The sequence below is a fragment of the Myotis yumanensis genome, unplaced genomic scaffold (assembly GCF_028538775.1).
Source record: "Myotis yumanensis isolate MYYU_CA2020_CCGP unplaced genomic scaffold, mMyoYum1.0.hap1 SCAF_18, whole genome shotgun sequence".
In the NCBI taxonomy this organism is placed as follows: domain Eukaryota; kingdom Metazoa; phylum Chordata; class Mammalia; order Chiroptera; family Vespertilionidae; genus Myotis; species Myotis yumanensis.
The window spans coordinates 29,910,115-29,938,039 of record NW_027223769.1 but is presented as its reverse complement, the minus strand read 5'-3'; the positions used below and the strand labels follow the sequence as shown (position 1 = coordinate 29,938,039).

At 47.1% G+C, this 27,925-nt stretch overlaps 1 protein-coding gene across 1 annotated transcript in view; it reads right to left on the bottom strand.

Moving 5' to 3' along the window:
• The window catches only part of CDH11 (cadherin 11), a 131,171-nt gene that overhangs the window by 38,587 nt on the left and 64,659 nt on the right, over nucleotides 1-27,925 (bottom strand). Inside the window, exons 3-5 of the mRNA XM_070397782.1 lie at nucleotides 8,476-8,873; nucleotides 4,320-4,614; nucleotides 1,231-1,350 (exon numbers count right to left, since the gene is read on the bottom strand). Coding sequence (XP_070253883.1) covers nucleotides 1,231-1,350; nucleotides 4,320-4,614; nucleotides 8,476-8,703 — 643 coding nt within the window. The 5' untranslated portion in view covers nucleotides 8,704-8,873. The remainder of the gene's footprint in view (nucleotides 1-1,230; nucleotides 1,351-4,319; nucleotides 4,615-8,475; nucleotides 8,874-27,925) is intronic.

The following is a 27,925-nucleotide window of genomic DNA, read 5'->3' as shown; positions in this document are numbered from 1 at the left end:
TATTAGCATATGATTTACATGAAAATCAGGCTCAGTTAAATCTCTTGGGAACATGTGTGAGCTTTTTCCCTCTGCACAAATGGCAACATTTCCAATGGAAATATGAAGAGCACTGAGGACACCTTAGGTCCTTACCGCTCTCTTACCCCCAATGTTTGCATGTTTGTGGAAACACCCTTGATCTCATGGGGCCTCATTCTTCTGATCTGTACATAATTTGTTAGGTTCAAACTATGAGACCCTGAAACCAAGAAGGTTGCGAGTCCCCACCTGTGCTGAACATCTCAAAAGTCGAGATGAAATCCCACATGCATCCTTGGTTAAGCCGGAAAGGCTACATGCCAGTGCTTTTGATGAAACCAAAGCAAGTAGCCCCGTACGTTGTGATCTGAAGCACAGTAGCTACAAATAAACGATGGCATAGGTAGGTGGAAATAATACCAAGGAAATGAGCAAAGTATCTGATGGGTGGACTATAACTGTAACAATAAGTGTGAATTGTTTGTAAACATCTTTCAAATATACGGGGCATATTGTGGAGAGAAGGAAGGGGCTGTCGGGAGTAATATTGTGGGCGAGCAGTTTCACAGGGTTTTGGTGTGTATTCTAATGAAAGGATCCCCGAGTCACACTTGGCATAAATGAAGTGAAACACTGCGGTTTGGGTTGTTGCTAGCATTCACTCTCTGGGTGTGCTGTGTGTCATCTGTAAGAAATGCGCAGGAGCCTCTTTCTGATGCTCAGGCCCACAGGGTGTCTCTCAGCGCGATGGGGAGACCGGAATGTGCTGCCTCCCAAACGCACTTGCGCATGAGCATTAACACCCCTGCGCGCGCCCTGCACCGTGGCCTCTGAGAGCCTCCACTATGTATATCAGCCTGCAAGTTGTGTGGCCTCTTCATTTGGATCCACTGTTGAATTTTAAGATAAAACTTAACTATTTTAAGATAAAGTCTTCAATTTTAGTTGACTTCTAAGATACAATTTTAAGATAAAAGTTGCGTTTTAAGATTATATTTCTTGTTCTGACATGGTGAAATACAGATGGAAACAACAGTATATGTGGCTCATTGGATGCCAGGCACCTGCACAGTGTTTGATGCTCACAGTAACCCTGGGAGGGGGCCCTTCCCATGTCTGAGAAAGCAGAGAAAAGCAACTGGATTGAGGGAGCAGGTCTGGGCTCCTTATTCACAAAGCGTCACAAGCCACAGTGACATTTCAGGGTACCTGTCTGTGCCTCCACCGAGAAGTAGGGCTGCCCTTCGAGGATGCTGTACACCAGCTTGGCGCTGTTTCCGTAGGTGGGGTCATCTGCATCTGAGGCCGTCACCTGGATCACAGACGTGCCTTAGAAATGAAATGGGTGCATTAGCAGCGGTCCCTCGGCTTCTCAAATCCTATTCTAGTTTACAGAGTTCCGTTTTAAAATAAAAAAAAGGAGGAGATTATTTAATATGCTTTTATTTAATATTATTATTAAATATTAATAATTATTTAATATTATTTCCTGGAGTTGAAATGCAAAGTAGTTTTCCTTCCTTCCCTCTCCCCTTCCTCCCTTCCTCCCTTCCCTCCTTTCTTCCCGCCCTCCCTTCTTTCCTTCCTTCCTTCCTTCCTTCCTTCCTTCCTTCCTTCTTCTTCCCTTCCTTCCCTCTTAATTCCCATACCTTAAAAATGAACTTTCTATATTCCTAGTCCACCCTGCTATGCTTGGTAGTTAAAATGCTACTATGGATATTATTGCAAAAACATTCTAAGACCCATGGCAGTTGAAATATTCAATCGATTGAATAATTAAATAAAAATCTCCCCAAAGAGTGTAAGAATGGGTAATTAGTGATGACTTGCTTTTCATGAAAGGACAGAATGCAGGCCTCCTTCCATCTGTGGCAGAGCAATAAACACATCATTATATTGTTGCTCTGCATGTAAGAAGGTGGCTGCTCATACTACATCTTAATTAATTCATGGCTATAAATATCACACAGAAGGCTGTTCCCTACTGGCCTGACAGTTGCATGGTCCCACCTCTGAGGGGTGTAGTGGTCAGACCACAGAAAGCACTACCAGGCATCTGCTGAGACGCAGGGTGAGCATGCGTGGGTCAGAGTGAAAGCAAACCAGGGAACTGAAGGGAGATGAGAGTGTGTTTCCTAGAAAAATGTGCTCCCTGACAGTCACAGGATCTGAGGGCACGAGGTGTTGGGCTTCGGAATGGCGGTAGAGAGGCAGTTTTCAAATTCCTCTGTGCCAGGCAATGTTTGGGGCACATCCCAGGTACCCTGCCCACGTCCCCCTCTCTGTATTCACTTGCATCCACTGGACTTGAGATATTGGGTAGGAGAGGAATGACGGTTTACAATCTATTTTGAAAACTGGGTTATTACTGGAGTGGGGAGTCTACCCCCATCCAGCAAACAAGCAAACCCGAGTTGCTGCCGTGACATTTTCAGCAGCCGGGCCAGCTTCCCCGTGGGAGGCAAGGGAGCTGTCTGCGCAGCCTCTGACAACCTTTAACGCACAAGGTGGCCGTGATTTCCACCTGGTGTAACAGTAACTCTCACTTTCTTCTAATTACGCTTCTGTGATTCCTGATTTCCTGCAAACAACTTTTCGGAGCTCTTCCCACATCACCAGGCTCTATTCTAGGTAGAGGAGATGGGTGTCTCAGGGAGAATAGGATCTATTTTCTGCCATCATGAAACAGCTAGGAAAATGATTAATCTTGCTATGCTTCATTTGCGTCCAGAGCTCCACTAAGTACAACTCTTTGCATTTTACATCCATGTTAGTTCACCCTCCCCTTCTTTACATTATCCTCATTTTATAAATGACAAAAGGAAAACCGAGAAAGATGTAAGAACTTGTCTGGGTTCCCCTAGGACAGTGGTGGTCAGAGGTGCGGTGTGACAGGAACCCAGGACTGTCTGCCACAGTCTATGCTCAGGCCGTGGTGGAATCTGTGTGTTATTCCTGAGAGTCGAGGAGCCCCCGAAGGTGGAGGCAGTGACAATTCCCCTGGAGAATCCTTTTCGGTGACTGGCCTTTGCCCCCCTGGCTCAGCTGCTGACACTACTGTCTACTCTGTAATGGTTTCTTTGATGCCCACTGTTTCTCATTAAATCCCCAGGTGACTACTGAGAGACTAGGAGCCCAGGCAGGGCCACGGGGAGAGAAGGTGGCGAGGGATGGCTCCGCCTGGCTTCTGTAAAGTACCAGAGGGGTTTGACTCTTCCTGGAGGAGGAGTAAGGGACTAGTTCTTTTAACGTCACAAGCTCCACATGCAAAGTGCAAGGAGCTGAGTGTCCCAGGGTCACTTCTGCATCTACCTTTCTCGAGCAGGTTGATGCCCATTCCTGGTGCTTGGTTTTTCTCAGCTGTAAAAGGGTGGCTTGGCCCCGATGATCCTTCCGTTCATTTGAGCTCTAAACCTCTGATCCATATAAGCAGGCTCACTCCCTGATCAGCACAGCCCTGCTCGCTGTCTGAAAGGCAAACCTTCCTTAACAGGGGACATGATTCTCAAAAGACCACAACTACATGCAGTCTACAGAGTCAAGTGGAAGTCATTGCGAGGGGAAGGCGGCTGGCTGAAGAAGCCCTTCAGGGAATCATGCAACGTGTCTTGATGCACAATGAAGAGACATGCCCGCTTCTGAATTAGTCTAACAGGTGGTGCCATAGTGCCATGCTTAAGTGTGTATTCTGGATTCACTTAAAGGGTCAGGTGACGTCGGATAAATTAGTTAACCTATTTCAAGCTAGGGTTTCCCATATGCAAAATATGTCAAATAGGAACCACTTCATTGCAAAGGTGAATCGCTGCACAAATTAAATGAAATAGTGCATGTACATCATTAATTATCACAATGCCTACAAGTTACAAATATTACCACTGGTTTTCCTAACCAAACATCAACATGTACTGGTGACTGAATACAGAGTATCTCTAATCCTGCACGACTAGAAATTGTTATTCCCATTGTATAGAGGGGGGAAGTAAGGCTCAGAGAACAGCTGTAACTAATTCCAAGTCACCCAGCTAAGAAGTGCCCGAGTGGAGAGGACCTGGATTCAATCATATCCTTCCCACTTGTCCACGCTCCCTCATAGTTTATAAGTTTAGATTTTAAACCCTCAGGTCCATTTTTAAATATCTAAGACTACACAGATAAAATTGTCTCTTGTTATTCCAACATAGAAAATACAGCCTAAGTTCTCCTTCCTGATCTGGGACCAGCCTCCCCATCCTCCCTCCCCCTACCCCCGTATAGACCAGTCTTGCAGACAGAACGGTCTCCCCTGCCACACGTACCCACATTGGACCTCTCGGGCACGTTGGCATGATAGGTCTCGTGCAGGAACTCGGGAGGGTTGTCATTAATGTCCTGGACCTTGACGATGAACTCGGACGGCGGCTCCAGCGGCCGGTTGGTGTCCCTGTCCACTGCCTGAGCCATCAGCGTGTACTGGGCTCTCTCCTCGCGGTCCAATGTCTTGGTAGCGTGAATGTTCCCTGATTTGTCATCAATCACAAAAATGGTTCCGGCCCCTTCACCTGAGAGAATGTATTTAATGTTCCCATCACCAGAGTCAATATCGGAATGAAGCTAGAAAAAGAGAAATTGAGATTTGTAATTCCACGAAGGCTGCACGGGGAGATAGAGACCCACTTCCATGCTGTTTGCTGCAACACACCATGTACACCACACACACACACACACACACACACCCCACACATAGGAGAGGAGACGTTCTCACCCCATTTTACAAATGAGGAAATGGAATATTAGAGAAGATAAACGCCTTGGCCAAAGTCACACAGATGGGAACGGTGAAATTTTTTAATTCTAAGGATCATGCTCTCTGTCCTTCCTCCCCATATATATGTAACATACAAAATATGTACACATACATATCATTAATATAGAGTTATTTTGAAAGAAATATTTGCATGTTACAAAAAATAAAAAACAAGCATTTATGCAATAACTAACTTTTCCCTCAGTTCCAATTCCTATTCCTTCATTTTCCCTACTCAGAACTGTTGTTACCAGTTTCCCATGAGTCCCGTGACACATTCTATCTATCAAATGCAAGAATATCTACACAGATATGCAAATGTCCTGTTTATTTGTATGCAATAAAGTGCCACAGGGCACAAGTCCCTCTTCCCCTCTGTTGTCCTTGAAGAATAAACTTGGGGGGCATACAGGTTGACCTCCATATACTGTGTGGATGCCATGATCATGTCTTTTAGCAGTTTTCTTCCAGAAGACATGAAAACAGTTTCCAGGATTTTGGTGCTACAAACAATTCACAGATTAGACCTTTCTAGAAGACCTGCTGAGTGGGGCATGCTGAATGAGGAAAGGGGCGGGGCAGATGGGGAACGAGGAAACGGGGCTGGCAGATAGCCTGAGACATGCAGCTTCTCAGACCATAGGAAGAATCTTCAATATCTGTAGGTTTCCCCCTCCTTTGACAAAGCCCAGGGAAATTGTGGCACCTGCCTAAGTCCACACCTGGCAGGGCCAGGAAGTCACGTAGGTCTCCTAACTCCCCATCCTGTGCCTTCCTGCCTTCTCTCCCCCAAACTCCACATCTGAGCTTCCTGTAATAAACTCACCCTCCCTGTTGTCCAACCTCAATTTCCGCAGCTTTCATCTTAATCTGCCCTCATTCTGCCTTCAGTGCTTCATTGTAACCATTCTCATAGGTTATAAGAGTAGCTGACAGGATAAATAAAAAAAATAAAACAAACCCTCTGTTCTACCAACTACATGAGAAAAGCTTTAAAAATAAAATAAAAAAATAAAAAAGCTTTATTATTATATAACTAGAGGCCCGATGCACGAAATTCTTGCCAGGGGCTCGGCCCTCGCAGCCACGGCAGCTTGCCTCTGCCCTGGCAGCCCTGGCTTTGTCCTGCTGTCCAGTCTAATTAGCATATTACACTTTTATTATTATAGATAATAAATTATTATATTATTTTACACCCATTATCAATATCATTTTAATTATTACTCTTATGAAACCAAGGCTTTGGGAGTTTGTCCAGAGTCATAAAACAAGCTTGAACACAGTGCTTTGTAAAATTTTTTGTATCTATTCAATTTTTCCAAAAATATCTCATTGATTTTGCAACGCCTCAGTGAAACACCAAATATTTCAGCTCAGGGGGGTCCCTGTAGGTACATACGAATTTGGCAAGACTCTGGGGAATTAACTAGACATTATTTGATGACCAACGAAAACACACTGCTCATAATCTTTTCTTGCTTTTGGATTTCAAAGTCACAAATAAATTCCTTTATTTTTCTCGTCAACAAAGATAATCCATACAATTGACAACAGTATTTATTAGGTTCAACACAAAAAGTATTTCGGGAAACCATCCAGTGCAATGGAGGGATCCAGTAGCTGAGGCGGACACAGCCAACTTCCAACTCTGCGGACGGATGGCTCCGCTCCACACAGCACAGCGGGACACAGACTGTGCTTCCGGCAAGAAACCTGCAAGCCCTGGGTTTGCCAAATTCCACATTCTCACAGCATCTTAAACCACTTGAAAGTTGTCCAATCAAAGGTTATTAGGGAACCAGTCATCTAGTCTGCTCCCCCAATTCACTTGGAAACTGCAGATCAGCAGTATCTCCAAAGAAAGATGCAAGGATCCAACCACTTTATTCTTTCCCCCATCCCACCCGACACCTGACGCATTCTTGTGTGCATAGATTTCAAGCATCCCTCACGACTTCTCCTTCCCCACCTTTCCCCTAAGCTTCCTTTTAGCGGGCATGGCTTGTTCCAGAGATGCTGCAATGCCTATCCAGGTCCTGTCTCTTCTGCAGACTCTGCCCCCAACACAGAGCTACTCCCCAGCGGGAAAGCCCCATGGCAGAGATTCTGAACACTTCACACATAGCTCTCCACGTGGTTCAGCCCACACAGCCCCTGCCATAGCTGAAGCCCCCTCCTCCTCTCGGCACAGAGTCATCTCCTCCATGCAGGGGTACTTCTATCTTGGGTATAATCTTCCCATTTGAGGGTATAAATGAATGAAATTGTTTAGTACATCTCTTTAAAAAAAAACACCTTTCCCAAATTTAAACAATATTATTGAGACATTAATATAGACGTCCTCCAAATATGTCAGTTTTATAAACAGGGAATGCTCTGCTGGTGTTTGGAGCAGCTAAGATAACCTCATTGGATCGACAGGGCTCAGAAATGAGCACCTGCCACCAGTTCTTGTGCCTCCACCTCCTGCTCATCTTTCTGGCCACAAGTTATTATCATGGTCTCCACAGAAGCTCCTTTCATCTAACCCAAATGTTACCATGTAAATTCAAAATCACTCCTATTGAGTTTTGTCATTGCCCTATTCCTGGGGTTAGCTTTTCTAATTGCTCAGGGAAGACCTCTTTGAGGTCACGGGCTCTCCACCCTAGTGTACCCTTTGCCGAGCTCTGCACCCGCACACAGCGGGCTTTCCGTGCTTACGTATGTGAACACTATTAATGTGACTATTCTCTGAAAGACAGCGGCATCTTTTACCATAAGTGATAGTGATCAGTCAGTCCTTCACACATATTTTGGACTCTTCCTCCCCTTATACTTTTTAGGTGGGTGTACACGGAGAATGCAGTCTGAGTACTGCCAGGCCTCTCAGCCATGCCATCTTAGCTTTGCCAGGCCTTAGTCAGAGAGGACAGAATCCCACCTACTCTTATGACACATCCACCCTTGGGACTGAAGACCCAGGGATGACACTGTTCCTGATGGCAAGTGGCACAGGCTCCAGGGAGGGAGATGGACAATTAAACAGGCCTGTGTAATACAGAAAGGAAAGCGATGCTAAAAGGGGTAAAGAGGGTTAGGACACCAGGGAAGGGGATCCAAGTCGGGGTTGGGGTGTGGTCAGGAAAATGCCTCCAGCTGGAGAATGGCTAAATGCATAATGACCATTTCCATCCAGTAGACTATTGGGCAGCCAATGGAAAATGTAGCCTTGCCCGGCTGGTGTGTCTAAGTGGTTGAGTTTCGACCTATGAACCGGGAGGTCATGGTTCGATTCCCAGTTGGTCAGGGCACATGCCCAGGTTGCAGGCTCTATCCCCAGTAGGGGGCGTGCAGCATGCAGGAGGCAGCTGATCAATGATTCTCTCTCATCATTAATGTTTCTGTCTCTCTCTCCTTCTCTCTTCCTCTCTGAAATCAATAAAAATATATTTTTTGAAAAGAGAGAAAAAGAAAAACATAGCCTTTACGGTATAATGTTAAGTGGAAAACAGAAGTGTTCTTACATGGATACATCTATGAATTAAATAAGGACAGGCTGGAAGGAGGGCTTTAGGGTTCTGAGTGGGCGGTCACACCATTGGTGTCTCCCCTCCTACATTTTCTTGGCGATACTCTCTTACTGGGGAGGAGGGAGAGAAACCACTCGGGAACAGCAGCAGCCTTACCCTGCCCACGAGCACGGGGTCCGGCCCAGTGTACTCCTCGATCACGAAGAACTGGTTCCAGACCCAGCCTCTCTTGGAGCGCTGCAGCACCTGGCCCTCCTTGCCCTTCTCGTGGTGCCCGTGGAACGAGGGTCGCAGGTGGCTCCTCCGCTCAGTGCTGAAGGCCTGGCTGTGGCACAGTACGCCCAGGCACACCAGGGCGGCTTGTAAACAGTAGTTCTCCTTCATTTTTGGTTATGTGGTAGGCACAGGAGAATGCGCTGTCACCCCTTCCACCAACCGTGCGGCGCCTGGCCGATGGTGGCCTCCCAGACGTGTCACGCAGACCTCTCCTGGAGTGGAATGTCTCTGCTCGCTGAGCACATCACGTCAGGGCTGCCTGCTTCCCCAGGCGGTTTCTGCAGGCAGAGAGGAAGATCGGATTAGCTGCAGGCTCCACCCCCACTTCATCTCAATCCCATTCCTCATTTTTTACCCAGGGTGGACCACGTGCAGAGGTAGACATGAGTAAGAGATAGCCCTTCCTCTATCACAGCTTCTCATGTGTGGGTGAGACACACACACACACACACACACACACACAGCAACCCCCTCCATGTCTACATGAGGATAAAACATGTGTGCTGTGGAATCCAGCTGCCCAGGTCCTAGTGTCCATTAGACCACTTACTGGCTATGGGTCTGGGATAAGCTGACTTCTTTGACTTCAGCTTACTTGCTTATGCAATGGGGATGAGCCTCATACTGCAAGGCTGTTAAATGAGTAATGGCCCTAAGTATCAGCACAGTGCCTGGTACACAGTAAGCACTCCAGGTTTATGTTATTATTGATTGTAATTGTGTTTGGGTAGGTTTTTGTAATAACAGAAAAACTTAGGGCATCATGGGAGTCCAGGAGAGGAACTTAAGATCAATGGAGACCGAGTATGGAGATGACAGACAGTGGGGACAGTTAAGGGACACTTCCTAGAGGACAGGATGGCTGGGCTCAACCCTGAAGTGGGAGTTACTGTGATCGGAAGAGAATGGAGGGGATGTCCATGCAGAAGAAACAGCACGTCCTAAAGCCCACAGCTGGTCACAGGCACAGCAAGTCCCAAGACACCCGGCATCTGCGGAGACTATAAGGAAGCAGGGAGGCAGCAATGGACCCGGCTAGATAAGGGCATTTGGGACAGATCCGGAACACACCGATGGTCACTAAAACATGTCAGTGAAATCATGGGTCCAGTTCTCATTGGTGGATCACTGAAGGCCACCGTGTCAATTCGATGGGCAAGATTGGCTTTTGTTGGCCAGACATCCACATGAGAAGCTGAAGACCGTAACCTCACCTGGCAGTGTGTCAAAAGGATGAAGTATGACTTGAACCACGCACTTCAAGTTCAAACTTGACATTGACACCATAGAGTCTCAAAAAGAAACAGAAAGGGAAGAACATATGGTGCAGCAGGATCCCTGCCCATTTTACACCGTGCCAAGTATTAAGTGTTCATCCACATGGTGATAAATTATTCTCGCATATAAACCGCGAAGTGTATTGGAAAGAAGGGGTTTAATTAAAGTTGATATTTCTGCACCTCTTCCTCCTGGCTGCCATTTTGCTGTGAAGCACAATTATTTCTGACACTAAAAGTGTTGCAACTAGATGACAACTTTTTTCTTTTCCTTTATAAAAAAAAAAAAAATTCTAGCTTGATACTAATGAACTTAAAAGCTCCCATACGACCAATAAATAATAAGCCCTTTGTTGAAAAGATGAAATTGTCTATTTTTTTTTTTTCTGTTGGAAATACCAGCCACACCAACTTGCTTTTAAAAGTAATTCATTGGACCCATTATTTGTGCTTATGTGACTATGTGATATATAAAGTTATTTAATGATCAATCTTAGGTCTGTATGAGATTAACTTTAAGACATGATGTTTTTAATTTCTTCAATTTCAGAAGGAAATTTTACTTAGCAAACGCTTTCTATGGCCATGACATTGTCGTCTAATTTCTATAACAAACTTGTTAATAGGTACTGAGAATATTCGCATTTTAAAGGATGAGGAAATGGAGGCCCAGATAAATGAAGCAAGTTGTGCAAGGTTATGCTTCTGCTAAGTAACAGAGCTAGAATTAGAACCCAGGACATCGGGCTCTGGAGTCTGTAGTCTCAACAAGTGATCAATACCAACTCTTGCCATGTGTTTAAAGTTCACGAGGAAATGCTATGGACACTGTGATAAAAACAGTGACCTAGAAGCAATCCAAAGTAAACCAATATTAGGACTTGATGTCTATTAAAAATACGACTATGATGAAAATAATAACATTTGCTAATTATCTGCCTAATACTCTTCTAAGTGCTTTCAATGAGCTGAGTCATTAGACTTTAACAAAAACCCTACACTGTGGTACTACTGCTATCTCCACTGTACAGGGAAGTAGTCGGAGGCATGGTGAAATCAGGTTATCTTGCCTGTGGTTATAGAGCCAGCAGGTAAAGGATCTGAGCCCTGGATGGTTGGTTCCACAACCTGCATTCTTATCCCTTATAATCCTATTGTAATAAAAGCTCTCTGAGAGAAACCTGCAAATCCAATATAGACACACATCCTGATGGTCTTATAATGAAAGTAACTTAAGTTTTGGTGGCACCAGCCATGGGGCAGGGGTGAGAGGACAGGAGTAATACTGTGACTGACATGTTAAAATCAAACCAGAACTAGGAAGATAAATTATTTTATAGCTCACATCAGTCCATCACAACGTAGTGCAGGTCCTTAAACAGCACCATTAAACAAAAGTTAATCTTTGCTATTTATTCTTAGACTCCTTTCAGAATTTCTAAATACACAGGTTTAAAATGATGTGTTCAGGGAGACATTTATTTTTTTAGAAATGCTTCTAAACTCTAGAGGTCTCTCCAATGTATTCAATGGTAGGGAGTTTGCAGGGATCACGCATGAAAATGAATAGGAGACTGCCCCCCCCCCCCTAAGAAGACTGTGGCATTGGTAACAATTAGGAAAATATATCAATGTTCTAACTCCTTTTATTAAAGACCCCCAAGGCGGTTCTTGCACAGTCCTTCCATTAAAGCACTTTCTAACAGTATGCCAGGAAGCCCACGCAGTGGGGTTGCACTGAAACATATAGTGACTTTATTTTATGATCGGAGAATATTGCTTGGGAGGAAAAATAAATGTTGTTGAAAGTCACGGGAGTAATAACATGACGGGAAAATGGATTTGCAAAACCACCGGCTCTAAGTGGAAGGCTCGCCTTTCTATCTTAAGAGCAGATCGCCCGTCATAAGCGACTGCGCCTTGAGCATAAAACTCTCTTGCGGCGCCTGCTTTTGTCTCCGTAAAAGAAAATGACATATATGGGTGTTTAAGTATATTTGGACTCCTGCTGGAAATTGTTACCGGGTAGAGAAAGAAAGACGGAGGCGCTTAGCAGAAAGCAAGCGGCCTGGGTTTTTCAGCTTCCTCCCCCCTACAGAGCGGGAAGGATCAGACAGGCTGACCCTTTCTTTTCATTTCCAGGGAGGTAATTTACAGTTTAAGACACGTTATCATTACACTAAGGATATTCCCGGGGCCCACACCAGAACTCAAAACTCTATTCTGTGTGTGCAGAATTCCCTTGCTGGTCTCCACTTTAACAAACACAGCTTTGTAACCAATGGGACTCTATTATGCAAATTCATGCAGGCATATTTTATTCCCCGTTCATTTCTCATCACTCAGCACTGAGCGGGGGTCTCTCCTTTCAAATCAAATCGCAGGAATTATGCCATGTCTGTGAAAATCACAGAGAATGGGAAAGGACGTATGAAAAGACCTCCTGACTCCCATTGCTTACTCTCTGATTTCTACACCGGGAACGAAGCTTAAGCTCAGGGTAATAATCACTTCTGCTCAGGTGCCACATACACAGCAGAGATGGCAAAAGGGTCACTGCGTATGTGGTTGCACACTCTCATACCAAACCTAGATGTTACAGTTTGCAGCAAACATGGGTCCCTTACCCACGACCGGGACATCCTCAATGGGCGGGTGGAAATTTGGAAACTGCTCCAATGTAAGTGTGATTCTCTGCTTCTGGAGAAGGAGGGAACCACAGGAGGTCAGCATGGGAGATGCAAAGTTCGCTCACGGCCTGGCACTGGGCAGACCTGCGTCTAATCCTGGTTCTATCGCTTAACATTGAGTCATGATAGTAAGGATTATCCTTGACCAGGTGCTTGATTTTTCTAGTGCTGGGCAGTCTACTCAGGGCTTGGTGCGCACCATTTTGTTGTACTTTCACCTCAACTTTATGTAAATATCACCCATATTTTATCCAGGAGGAAACTGGGGCTCAGAGTGGTTAAGTAAATCATGCACGGATCCACCCTGAATCCCTGCAAAGGATGCAATTCAAACTCAAGTGTACATGGCTGTTAAGCTCACGCTTGGGCTTCAGCTGGCTCCCAAACTCTGGGAGGCCATGTTCCTCCTCTTCAGTCCAAAGAGACTGCATGATTGGTACCCAAGGACCACCTCAGGTCCAACACTGTATCTGGGATGGATATCGCCATACAGGATCACAGGAATCCCATGTAAGTCTGCAGACCCCAAATGTATAGAATCATTCAGTGATTATTTATCTCTTCAAGTCATTAAATCATCTTCAAAGGATAAGATGGTTAAGTACAGTGTGTGCAATGAAGAACTTATTTGTGCTTTTATTCAATCCCTAAAGTAGTATTTTTTTTCTCACTGTAATATTTTTGAATTTTCATAATTAAGATGAGTAACATATACCAACACATACAGGAAGCAATGTTGTTAGCAGTATCATCGCAGACTGTGAATAAGCACTCTATGAATGTGTGGAAAGAGAGAGATTTATCTCCAGTTTTGCTTTTGCATGAGCTAAAATACCTGAGGGAAGATTAGGCCGAAAATGGCAATGATCAACAGTTGCTCAACCTAATGAGTGGCCATTTATGGTATCAAAGTCTAGATGTAGATTTCCCTTTGTCTCAGAGCAGTAAATATCCATAAAGCATTCTTTTTTCACCTGCCTCTTCATTCAGCAATAAATTTCCACAATGCAGGCGTGGATTGGATCTTGGGGATACATGGCCACCATGAATCTCTGATGTGTAGACTCTACTCAAGCAATGATGTAGACTCTACTCACCACAGTGTAAGCAGATGAATGATGGTATGATGCAATCGATGCCAACAAGACCACATACAGGACCACAGAGGAATCAGTGGCCATATCTCGGCAGGCGAGTCTCTACCATGTCACTCCAGTTTTCCAGTACTTGCTCGCTCCAGCCTTTTCCAGGGAAACAACGATACTCACAGTCTCCAATATCTAGTCCACTGATGGCCAAACCTTAAAGAGACCACTGATGGTTCCAACCTGTGTAACCTGGCCCAAAAGCATAAGCTGGGTGAGCCAGATTTGCTTGAGACCTTGAATAAAAGAAACTAGGAAGCATTTGCCAGTTAATGGCTCACCCCTCCATACCCACTAATGTCCTGTTCCTGAATTTCTATGTCATTTGCAACGTCCTGTGCATCGAAGGACCATACACCTCCTTCCTGTTAGCTTCCTGTTAGGGAGATAACTTGAGTGCTCCCTTTTACCATCAAACAGCAAAATTAGTAAACGGCCATCATCCTGAGGAAGAAGTTACATGGTTCTTTTGGTCAAGAGGGAAGTGCTGTAGGTGTGGGGACCATTTGTTCAGATGCAGAAAATGTCCTTTTCGTCTATGAATGTCCAAGGAATCCTGAGGCAACAGGGAGATCGTGACAACTGAAGTCAAGACACTTGCATCCTTGCAAGGGTTCTGCCACTGAACTGTTGTGTAACTTCACAGAAACGACGAAGTCTTTCTCTGGGACCAAGTGTCCCCTTCTGTAAGAGAGGAGGCTGGCAATAGCGTAGTCAGGGTCTTCCATTTCTGCAGGAGCCTGAGAGTCTGTGCTGACACAGAACAACTGTCCCTGGATGAAGGTTCGCTCCTCGCGTAGAAGATTTGGGTCACAGCTGGCAGGGCTGCTCCGAGTGCAACACCTGGAGGCCCCACCTACATCGTATAACAGCAATCGTGTCCCATGCATCCAGGCAGTGCAGGGCCCTGCTCATGTGCCAGGCCTGGAACCCCAGCACTAGGAATCAGGACTTCCTCTGCCGTACAGCAGTCATCAGTAAGGACTCTGGCAGGAGATGATGCAGGCCGAGCTGTCAGAGGTATGCAAGAGAAACTGACATGAGAAATGGCGGCTCTGACAAAATGGCTGAGAGCATGGGCCTGGGTGCCAGATGGACTTAGAGGTTTAGAGCTCAAAATTTACTGCTCGCTGGGGGCATGACTCAACCTCCCTGAGTCCAGGCTGCCATGTGAAAAGGTGACCACCACCAGGACCGATCTTAAAGAAGGAGTGCTAAGATGAAAGGAGATGATGCAAGGAGAGAACTTTTATAGTCCTTGACATGACCTTGCACACAGTAGGTGATCAAGAGGATAACTCAGGAGTTTTGCTCCTTCAATAAAAATACAAAGTATGTAATATATCTATATCTATATCTATATCTATATCTATATCTATATCCCTAATATGCAAATAGACCAAACAGCGGAACAACCGAACAACCAGTCGCTATGATGTGCACTGACCACCAGGGGGCGTGCGTGGAACATGCCAGGCGTTGGCTGGGGGGGGGGGGGAAGGTGGAGCAGGTAAGCGGGGGTGTGGGGCACCAGTTGATGTCATCGAGGCTAGCCTCTAGTGGTTACTGAAAATTCTTTGCTCCCATGCACCCCAGCCCCGCTCGCACCCACTGTTGGCGCTGGCCCCAATTGCTCTGCACTGACAGTGGGTGTGAGCGGGGCCGGCGCCGTCAACGTGTGGGAGCAGTGGCGGCAGGAGCAAGGCTGCTGGCAGACGGGACCAGGGGCTGCAGCAGGAGGGGCCTGGCGGGGTCGTGGAGGATGGGCTGAGACCCGCCCCTGTGTCCACTGCAGCCTCGCGGCCCACAGTTCCTTTCAAGGTGCACAAATTCATGCACTGGGCCCCTAGTATACATATAACATACAATACAACATATAACATGTAATAAAGTACAAGACTTCCCAAAGACTCCAGGAGATTGTCCATTAAGAGGAGATACACAAAATAATACCGTAACAGAAACTGCTGAATATAATGATACAAACATTTGAGGGGAATGAGATAAAGTAGACCAGTGTCATCCAATAGAAATATAATACAATGGCCCTGGCTGGGTATCTCAATTGATTAGAGCATCTACTCAGTTAATTAGCGTTGTCCTGATACACCAAGGTTGTGGGTTCCATCCCTGGTCAGGGCACGTACAAGAATCAACAACCAATGAAGGCATAAATAAGTGGAACAATAAATTGATGTTTTCCTCTCTCCCCCAAATCAATAAATAAAAATTAAAGAAAAAAGAAATATAATGTGTCACTAGTATAATTTTAAATTTTCTAGATGCCACATTATTTAAAGTTTTATAACTATAGAAAATACATAAACATATATATTTTATATTTAGCCCATTGTACTCCAAATGGCATCATTTCCATATGTAATCAACATATGAATTACAGAGATATTTTGTCTTAAGTCTTCAAAAGCTGGTGTGTATTTTAAACTTATGGCCACAAGTGGCCAGAGGCTGCCATGAAGGACAGCACAGAGGATTCTAGAGCATCTCTCAGAGGAGGGTGCATAGTCAAGGGCACATGCCTGGGTTGTGGGCTCGATCCCCAGTAGGGGGCATGCAGGAGGCAGTCAATCAGTGAGTCTCATCATTGATGTTTCTCTCTCTCCCTCTCCCTTCCTCTCTGAAATCAGTTACACACACACACACACACACACACACACACATTGTCAGTGGGAAGACTGTAAGAGGGAAACTAATCTGCAATACTGCTGAGAACCATTTTCTACAAAGTCTGTTTTTTAAAGAATAATAAGAGGAGGCATTATGCCAACCTGGCCTTCATAAGACAAGGGCTTGATGTGCTTTTTGTTTTGTTTTGTTTTTTTGAAATAATTACTGAAGCGAGGGCAGAAAGTGCCTCCACTCCCCACTGCTGAGCGCCTTTAGAATTCTGAGTCTCTCTCTCTCTCTCCCTCTCTCTCTCTCTCTCTCTCTCTCTCTCTGTATATATATATACACACACACACACACACACACACACACACACACACACATATATATACATATACATATATATACATATACATATACATATACACACACACACACACACACACACATACACATACATTTTTTTATTGATTTCAGAAAGGGAGAGAGAAACATCAATGATGAGAATCACTGATTGGCTGCCTCCTGCATGCCCCCTACTGGGGGTCAGGCGTGCAACCCAGGCATATTCCCTTGACTATACTCCCTCCTCTCAGAGATGCTCTAGAATCCTCTACTCTCCGCTGTCCTACATGGCACATTGTCCTTTTCAATATGTTTTAATGATTTTAGAGAGAGAGAGGGAAAAACATTAATGAGAGAGAAGCATCGATCAGCTGCCTCCTGCATGTCCCCCACCTCCTATTGAGCCCCCAACCCAGGCATATGCCCTTAACCCAAAATCGAATTGGCGATGACCTCTTGTTGCATTGGTCAATGCCGACTGGCCAGGCACATTGTCCTTTTAAATAATTTAATAAGGGCACTTCCTCTTCCCCAGGATGTATAGGGTGCCCCCCCCCCAAATGTATACACACACTGTGAATAATTATAAAGACAATGTTTATTAAAATACATTTCATTTTCAAAACTGAGCTATCAGCTGTCAAAGTATATATACTTTCTTTTTTGGAACACCTTGTATGAAGTTCCCTAAGATGTGGGAGCACAGCCAACTCCTCCCTGAATCCTTCGCCTTGAGTACGGGGATGTTTACAGCTGACATGGCCTCTGTCCCTCGTGCAGCCTAACATCCAGACCAGTGTCTCTAGAGCTTGACTGCACGTTAGAATTAACCGGGGAGCTGAGAAACCCCATCACCTGGGCTTTGCTCTAAACCAGTTAAAATCAATGGAAACCAGGAGTCAGGATTTTTGAAATTCCCCAGACGGTTCCACATTGGAGCTTGAGAACCACTGGTCTGGAGCCCCGCTACCCAATATGGTAGCAACCTAGATGCAGGTGGCTTTCTAAACGTGAATGAACTAAACTGAAATGAGATGGAAAGGGTACTCCTCGATGCGCTGGCCCATTTCAAGTGTCCAACAGTCATTTCAATCCCCGGAAACAGTCCTGTGAGTCAGCGTTGGTGTCAGGCATGAAACATCCTCAGCTGAAGCCAGGACGTCTGCCCATGAAGGAAGGTGTGGGAGGAACACTGCACCAGACAAGAACTGCTCTGCACTCAATGCACCGTGTCCCATAATCTAGGTCCCTTCCCTGCATGTGAAATGAGGGGCTGGAGGAGGTGTGTGGTTTTCCAATGGCAGGCAGAGCGTGTCCTGAAACACTACAAGGACCCGGGGCTATAACGGGTGGGGATGGCTAAGCCGACCAGCCCCTCACCCCACAGCAAACAGATTCAGCTAAATGGTGCTTTAAAAAGCAGCTCGGTGGCTTTACAAATTATAATAAAGGAGAAAAGAAACCACTCCTGAGATCTTGATACCTCACAGGCTTGCTGCCTCAGCCCAGTGATGGGTTAGTAAATTCCTGCCTCAGAGCCCACAATGCCTGGTTTATGGAGGAGGCCCCAGTTCAGGAGACCATGGGGCCACTGAAAACTGATAACTCATTTCCCTTCTCTGAGTCTGTTTTTTCTTATGCGGAAAAGGACGAAAGGTGCCCGACCTCCCGGGCTCCCAAGTTAACGTGAGGGTCTGATGAGGTCATGAGTTGGGAAGCCTTTTGGAAAAGCATCCTGCGGGCTGCCCAGGTGAGGAGAAGGATGATGTCATGCCGACAGCAGTGGCAACTTCCATTTCTCTGGGTACATTTTAAGATTCTGCCTTTTAACCTTTAGTGGTGCAGGTTGTAGATAAATGTAAAGGACCTGTTATTGTTACAGAAAGCGGATGTGATTTCACTCCTCTCTGATAGGGACATGAATCTGCCAGATGCCGCAAATGAGCTCCTTTCGTGTGCATGGGCTTCCTTTCGGTGGCCCGGGGATGCCAAAGGGTTCCGTAGTGTTGATCTGTGAAGATGCTGACCTCCAGGGTCACTCCTTGGGGGGAGGGGTGGAGGTTTGTTGGGGGGAACGAGTGTGGCTGATTCCAAAGAAAAGCTGTGAGAATAGATCAGGGCCCAGAATCAATAAGGAGGCAGACGTCCCTCTGCAGAGGCCACCGGGGTCTCCACTGTCCTTGATATGGGATGAGAATGGAGCATCCCTGGGAGTGCGGGCCAAGCTGCCAGGTGTAGTCACAGGAGATGGCATGGGCTTTCCTGACCTCGTTCATGCCAGGAGGCCATCTCTGCAAACCTCTCATTCTCCATCCAGCCTGGGCCTGGTACAGCCCAGGCCACACCGGCGGGTACCCGAGGACTTACTATGCCACAGGCGCTATGCTAGGTGATCTGCATACATTCTTCATAACCTCCATCCCTCAGTACCCGCAGGAGTCTTGTATTATTGCCTTCCTTGTCCAGATAAGGAAACAAGGGCACTTCATCTTCAGAGCCTTCAGTTTAGCTCACATGTTCAGTTAGCGCGGGAAATGGGGTTGAAGCCATACATGGCCCATTCGTAGGCTTCTGCCTTTCCACCTTTCACGCTGAACTTCTCCGTCATTCTCCTGTGAAGGTTTTAATTTTCCTTTCCGGGGATGCACAGCACTCGGCTACATTTCGTTCCACATAGCAACCGTTTAAGAAATATTCGTGGAGACGAGGGTGTCTGCAGCCGTTCAATGTCATGAATTCCCCGAAACATGCGCTTTGCCTCCAGGAACTCACAGGCTCCTGGAATTTTTAGAAAGCAGGTATTTCACCCAAGGGTCTCGCATCCCGCACTTCAAACGCCACGGCTCCTTTCATGTTTCCTGAGAGGAACTGCCCCTGCCTCCCCCCGGCGTCCACACGCCTGCCCAAAGCTTCCCAACAGCCCTTGAGCGAATGAATGGCGCTCTTCAGACCTCTCCCTCTGAACTATTTCCACATCCGAACAGCGTTTTGCTCTACACCCTTCACTGCCTCAGCCCCCAAAGCAGCTAATGACTAATAAAGTGCGAGCAGCGCAGGGAACTGTAGGAGGGCAGCCAGACAATAAATATCCTCTAACAAAAGGCACCGGCCAGACAGGAGGCAGCTCAGGGAGATCTCATGAGCTAATCATTGTGGGAAAGATTAGGGATGTCGCTCACGAAAGGAGGAGTTAGGTGGTGGGAGAGGCAGGTCCCACAAATCAATATTTCCTCCAAGGGCGCAGAGGTGAGGCCCAGAATTATTCTCCGACCGGAAGAGCGGCAGTGATCCGCCACTGCTCACACCGCCGGCCCCTTCCAGGCCCGCACTGCAGAGGAGATCCAATCCTGTTCTCAACAGCAAATGAAGAGGAGCCGGCACGGGCTTGCTTCTGTTTGTTCGTTACACAATTACATAAGCAAAATAATGTCAAACGTGGAAATCGGTTCATGGAGCCCCGGGGTGGCAAAGTCCAGCGGGATGTTCCCCCAAGCGTGCATGATGTCTCCCTAGGACGTACATGGACGGCTGGGGATGGCCTTTGCCTGTGCACTCAGGGATCTTACACCCATCGACCAAGTTCCTCTTTCCAAGAAGATGTTACCGGAGGGCAAATCCGCAAGCCGTGGCACCACTGGTAAGGTAGCAAGCAGTCTCCAGCATCACTCAGTGAGGGAAGCCCCCTTTGGACCACAGCTGCCCCAATCACACAAGGATCAGACCAAGGAGGAACAAGAAAGCAGTTCCTGTAAGCCATGAACTTGGCCATCAGGACTCACTGCCTTCCTGGCAAGGAGTTCAGACAGAATGCCCACTTGTGCATCTCACGGATGGCTGCCCAGGAGGCCAGAGAAACATGGCATAGTCTCCTGGTCTGGGATCTCTTCCTGCTTCTGAACCCAACCATGACCCTGGCTACCCTGGGCTTGAGCCCTCCGCATCCCCAAGGTCAAAGTCTTCATCGTCCATCTCTTCCAAGTCTAGACATTTTAAAGATCTAAACTCCAGCAAACGGGATTAGGCGGTACAAACTGGTAGTTACAGAATGGCCACAGAGATGGAGATGACAGTGTGGGGAATGGAGTCAACGATATCGTGATAGCTCGGTATGGGGTCAGGTGGCTGCTTCAAGCATGGGGATGGGGGTGAAACCCCTCTGTCAATTTCATGATTTTCTAACCTCTTTGCTGTACATCTGAAACTAATATTGAATAATATTGAATGTAACCTAACTGAAAAATTTTAAAACATTTACATTTAAAAAAATCTAGCAACCTAATTGGGCCCACCAAGAACTCACGAGGTGGGAGATTCAGAGTTTGAAAGCTAGTTGATTTGACAAATGTACACACACAGAGAGTCGCCAATAACTCCAGGTCCGGTCAGCGCATTAAAATCAGGGATAAATATAAACAGTAAGAGAGGTGAAGATATCCTCAGGATGGCTGGGCAGTTCAAGAAGAAATCAGATAGGACCTAGGTCTGGAGGAGTGGGGGGAGCCATTTTGAAAGGCATAAATGAGAAGGCACTGTAGCCTCTCCTCTGAAGTCATGCTCTCCACACCCCAAGCCGATGCCTTTTTCCCGGGGGTCCCCTCCGCCCCCCCAATTTGGTCCTCACTGTGACTACTATTCTCTGAGATGCCCAGCTGGACTGCCTAGGGCAGGGGTGGGGAACCTTTCTTCTGCCAAGGGCCATTTGGATATTTATAACATCATTCATGGGCCATACAAACTTATCAACTTAAAAATCAGCCTGCTACATCTAGTCAAACATTTAATTAACTCACCACAAAGGCCTTGGCAGGGCCACACCAAATGATTTTGAGGGCCGTTTGCGGCCTGCATGTTCCTGCCTTCCAGTATGAAAAGTATCGGGAGTGGTCCCTGGGACAGCTGCCTTGTGGAGAGAACCACATGTAGCTGAGAAGGTTGTTCAGCGAGCACAGAACCGGGAAAACTGTAACCAGAAAGATCTGTTGGATACATTGCCTCCTGTGCCACCTTTCCAAGTCTATGACGTGTCTGTAACTTTTCTTTGTAGGAATTTGAGATGATGAAAACTCAGGGCTGCTCAAGAATGAGGACATGGGTGTGGCAGAAAAACGCAGGCCAATGGTAGACCACACACACAAATAACAAATAACAGTTTTAATTATAACGTTTCTTCACAAGGTGAAGAAAACGCGTGTGTTCGTATCTATGCTGCCACATGCAAAGATGGGAAGTCAGCCGACCATGCAGACACAGCCAAGTGTCCATAACTGGGGTGTCCCTCAATGAAAATAAATGGATTCTGCTTGAGGCATTCATTTTCCATCTGGATGCATTAAGCCCTTAGAACTCTTAGAAGCAGCAGACTGAGACCTAGGTTGGGTGTGTGACTGGTGTGGGGATAAACAAAACGAAAACAAACACCTCTGTCCCACCGGCAAGGCTTAGTGGGTGGGGGCGGGGGTCAGGGAGGGAAGGGAGAGAATCGTGCATTGCATATCTGCAGTGTCCGACCTTGAACTGGAGCACGAATGAGCCTTCCTCTTTACAGTCGTATGAAGTCGACCAAGGAAGCCAGAATCAGAGAACTTCATTTCCCCAACTTCTCACATCAGATAAAAAGGCGTAACCCAAATCTGACCCCAGCCACAAGACATAAGCGCAAATACATGTGCCAGGCGTTCCTCTAAATCCCCAGCAAAAACAGCTCCAGGAAAGTGGCTCCTGAGAGAACAGAGGCGGTGCCTATGCAAAGAAGGGGATTAATGTCTGCTGATTTCCCCTGATGTGTACTGCATGTACCAAATCACAGCCCTCTCTGCAAAATTAAGGGCATTAGTTATCTCCCCATTCAGCCGGAGTGGCATTATACTTGCAGACATTCCTAGCTGCGCTGAGGAATATCAAGTTTTTACAAAATCATTCATCAAGAGGTGAGACCTCACCGTGATTAGCGCTTCAATAAGAAGCCAGGGACTAAATGGAGAATAAGCGCGCCTTCGCAGCGGCGGCAATTAGGCATCTCCCAGACAGCCACGCTTTTTCTCAGACCAATCGAGTTAAAGCGAACGAGACATATTTTTTCCTTTCTGTTTTCCCCCCTGCTGTGAAATGAACTGCCTAAAATCACTGATGAGGTGCCAGTAAACCTGGTTTTTTTTGCAGAAAAAAAAGTTTTTCGATTAAGTGACGCTTAATTAAACAGAGTACGGGGTAATAGTTCCTCCACCTAATCAGGGATGCACCCCGCTTACATCACCTACTTGCGGGGCTTGGTCTGGGAGGCCTGTGATGAGACCCCCCCACGAGGAAACTAGGGGGGAAAAACACACACAGACTTTAAGAAATCACAAGCCACTTTGCAAAGCAATGGATGGACTGGAGGTGTGAGCAGGCGAATAAAGTTGATCCAATATTAATATTTGTTTCCAGTGATCTCTTTAGGTTGACCCAGAATGATGAGGCTACACATTCAGTTATCCCTCAGATGGGGCACTGGAATCTTAATAATAAAGAGCTAATGTGCTAATTAGACCGAACAGTCAAAGGACCTTCTGGATGTCCTTCTGGAAGACCTTCTGGACGAAGCCAGGGCTGCGAGGGCCGAGCCCCTTGCATGAATTTCGTGCACCAGGCCTCTAGTTACCGATAAAAGGTGTAGCTGCAGTGCTGAGAGGACCCAGTGTTCTCCAAGGATGCAGCCCGGTGCTGCATGGCATGGGCTCCTGTGCCTTGTGCATCATGGATGTCTAGTAGGTAGTATGATTTGGAGCCTGTGGGAAGCATTCAATGAACACTTCCTGACGGAACATGTGAGAAAAACACTTACAGGACATAGTCATGTCTAACATGGTGATATAGACATGAGCTTGCCTCGTGTTATGGGGTAAATTGTGTGTTTTAAAATTGATCTTTATTGTTGAAAGTATTACAGATGTCTTCCCCGCCCTCCGCTCACCCCCCCGTCCCATTGACCCCTTCTAGCCTGCACCCACCCCCCACCCCAGGCCTTGCCTCTGAGGTTATGCGTATATGCATACAAGTTCTTTGGCTAATCTTCCCTCCCACCCGCCCAACCTCACCTTCCCTCTGAGGTTCAACCATCTGTTCCCTGCTTCTATGTCTCTGGATCTATTTTGTTCATCAGTTTACTTTGTTCTTTAGATTCTACATATGGGTAGATCATGTGATACTTGTCTTTCTCTGAATAGCTTATTTCGCTGAGCATAATATTCTCCAGGTCCATCCATGCTGTCTCAAAGGGGAAGAGATCACATTTACATCATGGCATACTGTGCAGCAGTAAAAATGTTGAAGTTTTAACCCCACCCAGTACCTGTGAAGGTGACCTTATTTGGTAATAGGGTCTTTGCAGATGATCAAGTTAAGATGAAGTCATTAGGGTTAACTTTAATCCAATATGACTGTTGTCCTAAAAAGGGGAAATTGGGACATAGGAGGAATACCATCTATAAGCCAAGGAATGCTGAGGCTACCTCAGGCCAGAGGAAGCAAGGCACAGATTGGCCCTTGAGGACCTCAGAGGAAACCAACCCTACTGACACCTTGATTCCAAACTTCCAACCTCCAGAGCTATGAGACAATGCATTTCTGTTGTTTAAGCCGCCCGGTTTGTGGTAGTTGGTTAGTATGGCAGCCCCAGGACACTAACACATGGGAAGGTCACGGTGCAGGCTGGGCCAGGCTGGAGCACAGCCCACTGGGACCTGTCAGTTTTCCTAGCCACCTCTCCCCAGGAGACCTGCAGCCTGCAAAAAGTGGGGGTTCTGCTGTGGCCATGGGTACTAGGTTCAAAGGCAACCTCTGCTCTGCCTTATCATGTGGCCTCATCAGAAAAACAAGGGTCATCGTATACCATTTCTCCTTGGGTGGCTGTGAAGATTCCATGAGATCATGCTTGTGAATGCTGGACACTTCTTTGTAGCACGCAGTACGTGCTCAATAAATACTACCTGTTACTATGATCGGCATTAAAATCTTGGCCCTGAAAATGTAGTAGCACTGAGGTCAGTTTTGCATTTCTCTGGTTTGTCCTCAGAGCAGTGCACACGTGGCTGCATCTGGACGGTCCACACAGAGTTGGCTGGTCAGATAGGGTCCCTGGCATCCAGGCAGGTCCTCGCCCTGTGGGGAGCATGACCAGGAATTCCGGCTGCTCACACAGAGAATTACCAAGGGGAGGTGGCGGAGTCTGCAAAGACCTGGCCATGCTGGGCCTGCCCTTGGAGGCCTGGAGGTCAGCAGAGTGAGGGAAGTGTTGGGAGGTGGACTGCTGAGCTTGTGGCAGGGGCCTTGGTAAGGTCTCTAACTCTGATCGGGGTGTCAATGAGGGGCCTAAGGCAAGAGAGAGAACACCTGTCAATCAGAGGGGGCGGGCAGCACTCCGAGGTTTCCAGGTCCCCTCCAGGAGGTAATGTGCCCAGGGCTTGGTGAGCATTATCTCCTTGACTCCTCACAACAACTCAGTGAGGTAGGTATTGCCACCTCTGTTTTACAACTGAGAAAAGTGAGGCTCAAAAGGCCTTTGGTAATTCAGGGCAATGTCGCCCACCCAGTGGAACCACCGAACTGCCATAGCCAACATTGTGCCCACTACCTGCTGGCATCTGCCAGAAAGTCGCTATCAGTGGGGTTACCGATATTTAAATCAGAGTGAAGGCGCAGTCATCAAACCCATCTGCTGGCAGCTTATAGCTATATATTTAAAGAGGCACAAATGCATTTCAAATACCAGTAGTCTGCGTCCCTAATTTTCAGCATTGTTTATGCAATGCCCGGAGGAGATCAATTACAGTCATTCATACACTCTGCAGTTTACAAAGGGCCCTCACACACGTCAGCTCAGTTTACACTCCGGCCGCCAAAGGTCATGGTTATCAGTGTCCTTGTTTTGTGGGTGGAGTGTGAAGGAGTAAGTCATGCTCTACTGGTTCACGTTCAGAGATATTCGTGAAGATGAAGGCTGCTCTCAGAAAAGCTGAGAATCCTGCCCCAGGAAAGGAAAAAACTTGCTTGAGGGGGAACGTCATTTCTGTTTGGGAGTGGACAGCTCCAAAGTCAGCCTCAAAATTGATTTTTGCCCATCAGCATGGCTCAGTGATTGACACCAACCTATGAACTAGGTGGTCACGGTTCTATTCCCGGTCAGGGCACATGCCGGGGTTGTGGGCTGATCCCCAGTAGGGAGCGGGCAGGAGGCAGCTCGTTCAGCTGAGCTGGGTGCTTTGTGTCCAGGACACAGATGATTAATAAACAGTAGGTGATGACGAGGGCGTCTCACAGTTACTGGGTGTTTATTCCTCGCTGAACACTGTGCCGAGTGCTCCGCGGGCTTTGTTCCGTGAATCCACATACAGCCCCTCGGGTTTTGACCGTGGTATCCCCGATTTTTCAATGAAGAAATGGACGCTCCAAGAGATTAACTTGCCCAAGATCACGCCATTAGTGACCCCGGCCATCGGATGGTAGAGCTTTCACTTTTCACTATTGGATGTTGAGGTGTGGCCCAATTAGCACAGCCTTCCTCATAGAGGAGATACTCTGTGGTGTTTGTGTATTTCTTTTCTCTGCCCTCAGGGCCTTGACCTTCACTGTGGCCTCTGCTGGGTCAGAAATGAGAGGTGCACTGGATTCCAGGCTTAACTTCACTGTCCCCAGACTCTCTGAGGCGCTGAATCTGACACTGCACCTGCTTGGAGGTGCCCGCTCTGTTCCTCCTCCTTGGGGACCATATTTTGCAATTAAAGAGACTGATTTTTTCCCCACAGCCAGCGTGGCTCAGTGATTGAGCGTCAACCTGTGAACCGGGAGGCCATGGTTTGATTCCCAGTCAGAGCGCATGCCCAGGTTGCAGGCTCGATCCCCGGTGTGGGGCGTGCAGGAGGCGGTCGGTTAGCTCACTGATGTTTCCACCTCTCTCTCCCTCTCCCTTCCTCTCTGAAATCACATCCAGTTGTCCAGATGGAGAAGTTTATGAGTCGCCAAAGAAACACAGACCCATCTCATCAGAGCCACAAACCACCACTCACCACAAGCCACGGTAAATGGCGTCATCTCCTCCCTGGATAACCCTGACGAGCTCCCCATATTCTCCCAAGACAGGGTGCTTGCAATTTTAAAAATGACTCAGAACGCAAACCCCTGAAATAGTTCCAGAAAGATCACCCGTGAGGATGGGGCCACAGGCAGTGGTCCAGATCCAGAGGTGGGTGAACTCTGGGGGGAAGAAGGGTCACCGGGGATGCTGACATCTCAGTCTGTGTGTGATCACCCATTGCTCCTCTCTCTGTGGGAAATGACTTGGAAAATGGGGAGTTTGAGATGAGAAGACGAAGGGCTGAAAGGAAAAGGCAGGACAGGCGGAAATGATGTCTGTAAAAACTTGGGTGAAAGGGAAAACGCTGAAATAGAATGAACCGTGGCCTTGGGTTTCCGTCCGTTAGGGAGAAAGAGGAAACCTTCAAGGGGCCGACTGAGTGGCCTGTGCCGTGGGCATCACAGACAGAAAACCTGACGCTCAGGCTGAGGCGGGGCCTGCTGTTACAGCCACGTAGCTCCGGTTTGGATTTGAAGTATTCATTCAATTTCCCTCGCCTCGTGCCCCTTCCCAGCTGCAAGGCATCAGGCAAATGACTCCATTTTTCTCAGGCTCCCTTTGCTCATTTGAAAAACAGAGATGAACGGCTCCCCTGCACAGGGCAAAGGGGTAGGAATCCAATGATACAAAGACATCAGCCGGCACGTGTCTGAGGCACAGTAGGCTTCTTCCCCTTCCCACTTTTTTCCCTTCTCTCCTGGATCCATGAATAACGCAGTCTTCGAAACAGAACAGTTCAGCCCCCGCCTTAAGCTTGGAAGCCGGAGCTCAGATCCTCACTTGTCTGCAGAGCCTCTCCTTGCAGAAAGTGCCCGGTGCCAGCCCCCGCGCACGCCACTGCATGGTGCCTGGGCCAGAAGCAGCCACAGCGAGGAGCCCTGTGTGAGGCAGCCAATCAGTGGTGCTCTCTCCTCCTTGATGTTCCTATCCCTCTCTCCCTCTCCCTTCCTCTCTGAAATCAATAAAAACAAAACACAGTAACTTGCCTGCAACCTGGATTCCATCCATCATGGCCAACCTCTGTCTCCACAGCCCCACATTGGGACGCACCTGGATATTTGAAAGTGTTAGACACCTCTGCACCGCCATCATGACCACCACCCCGAGTCCTGTTCAGGGAGCCCTCCCTGTGCG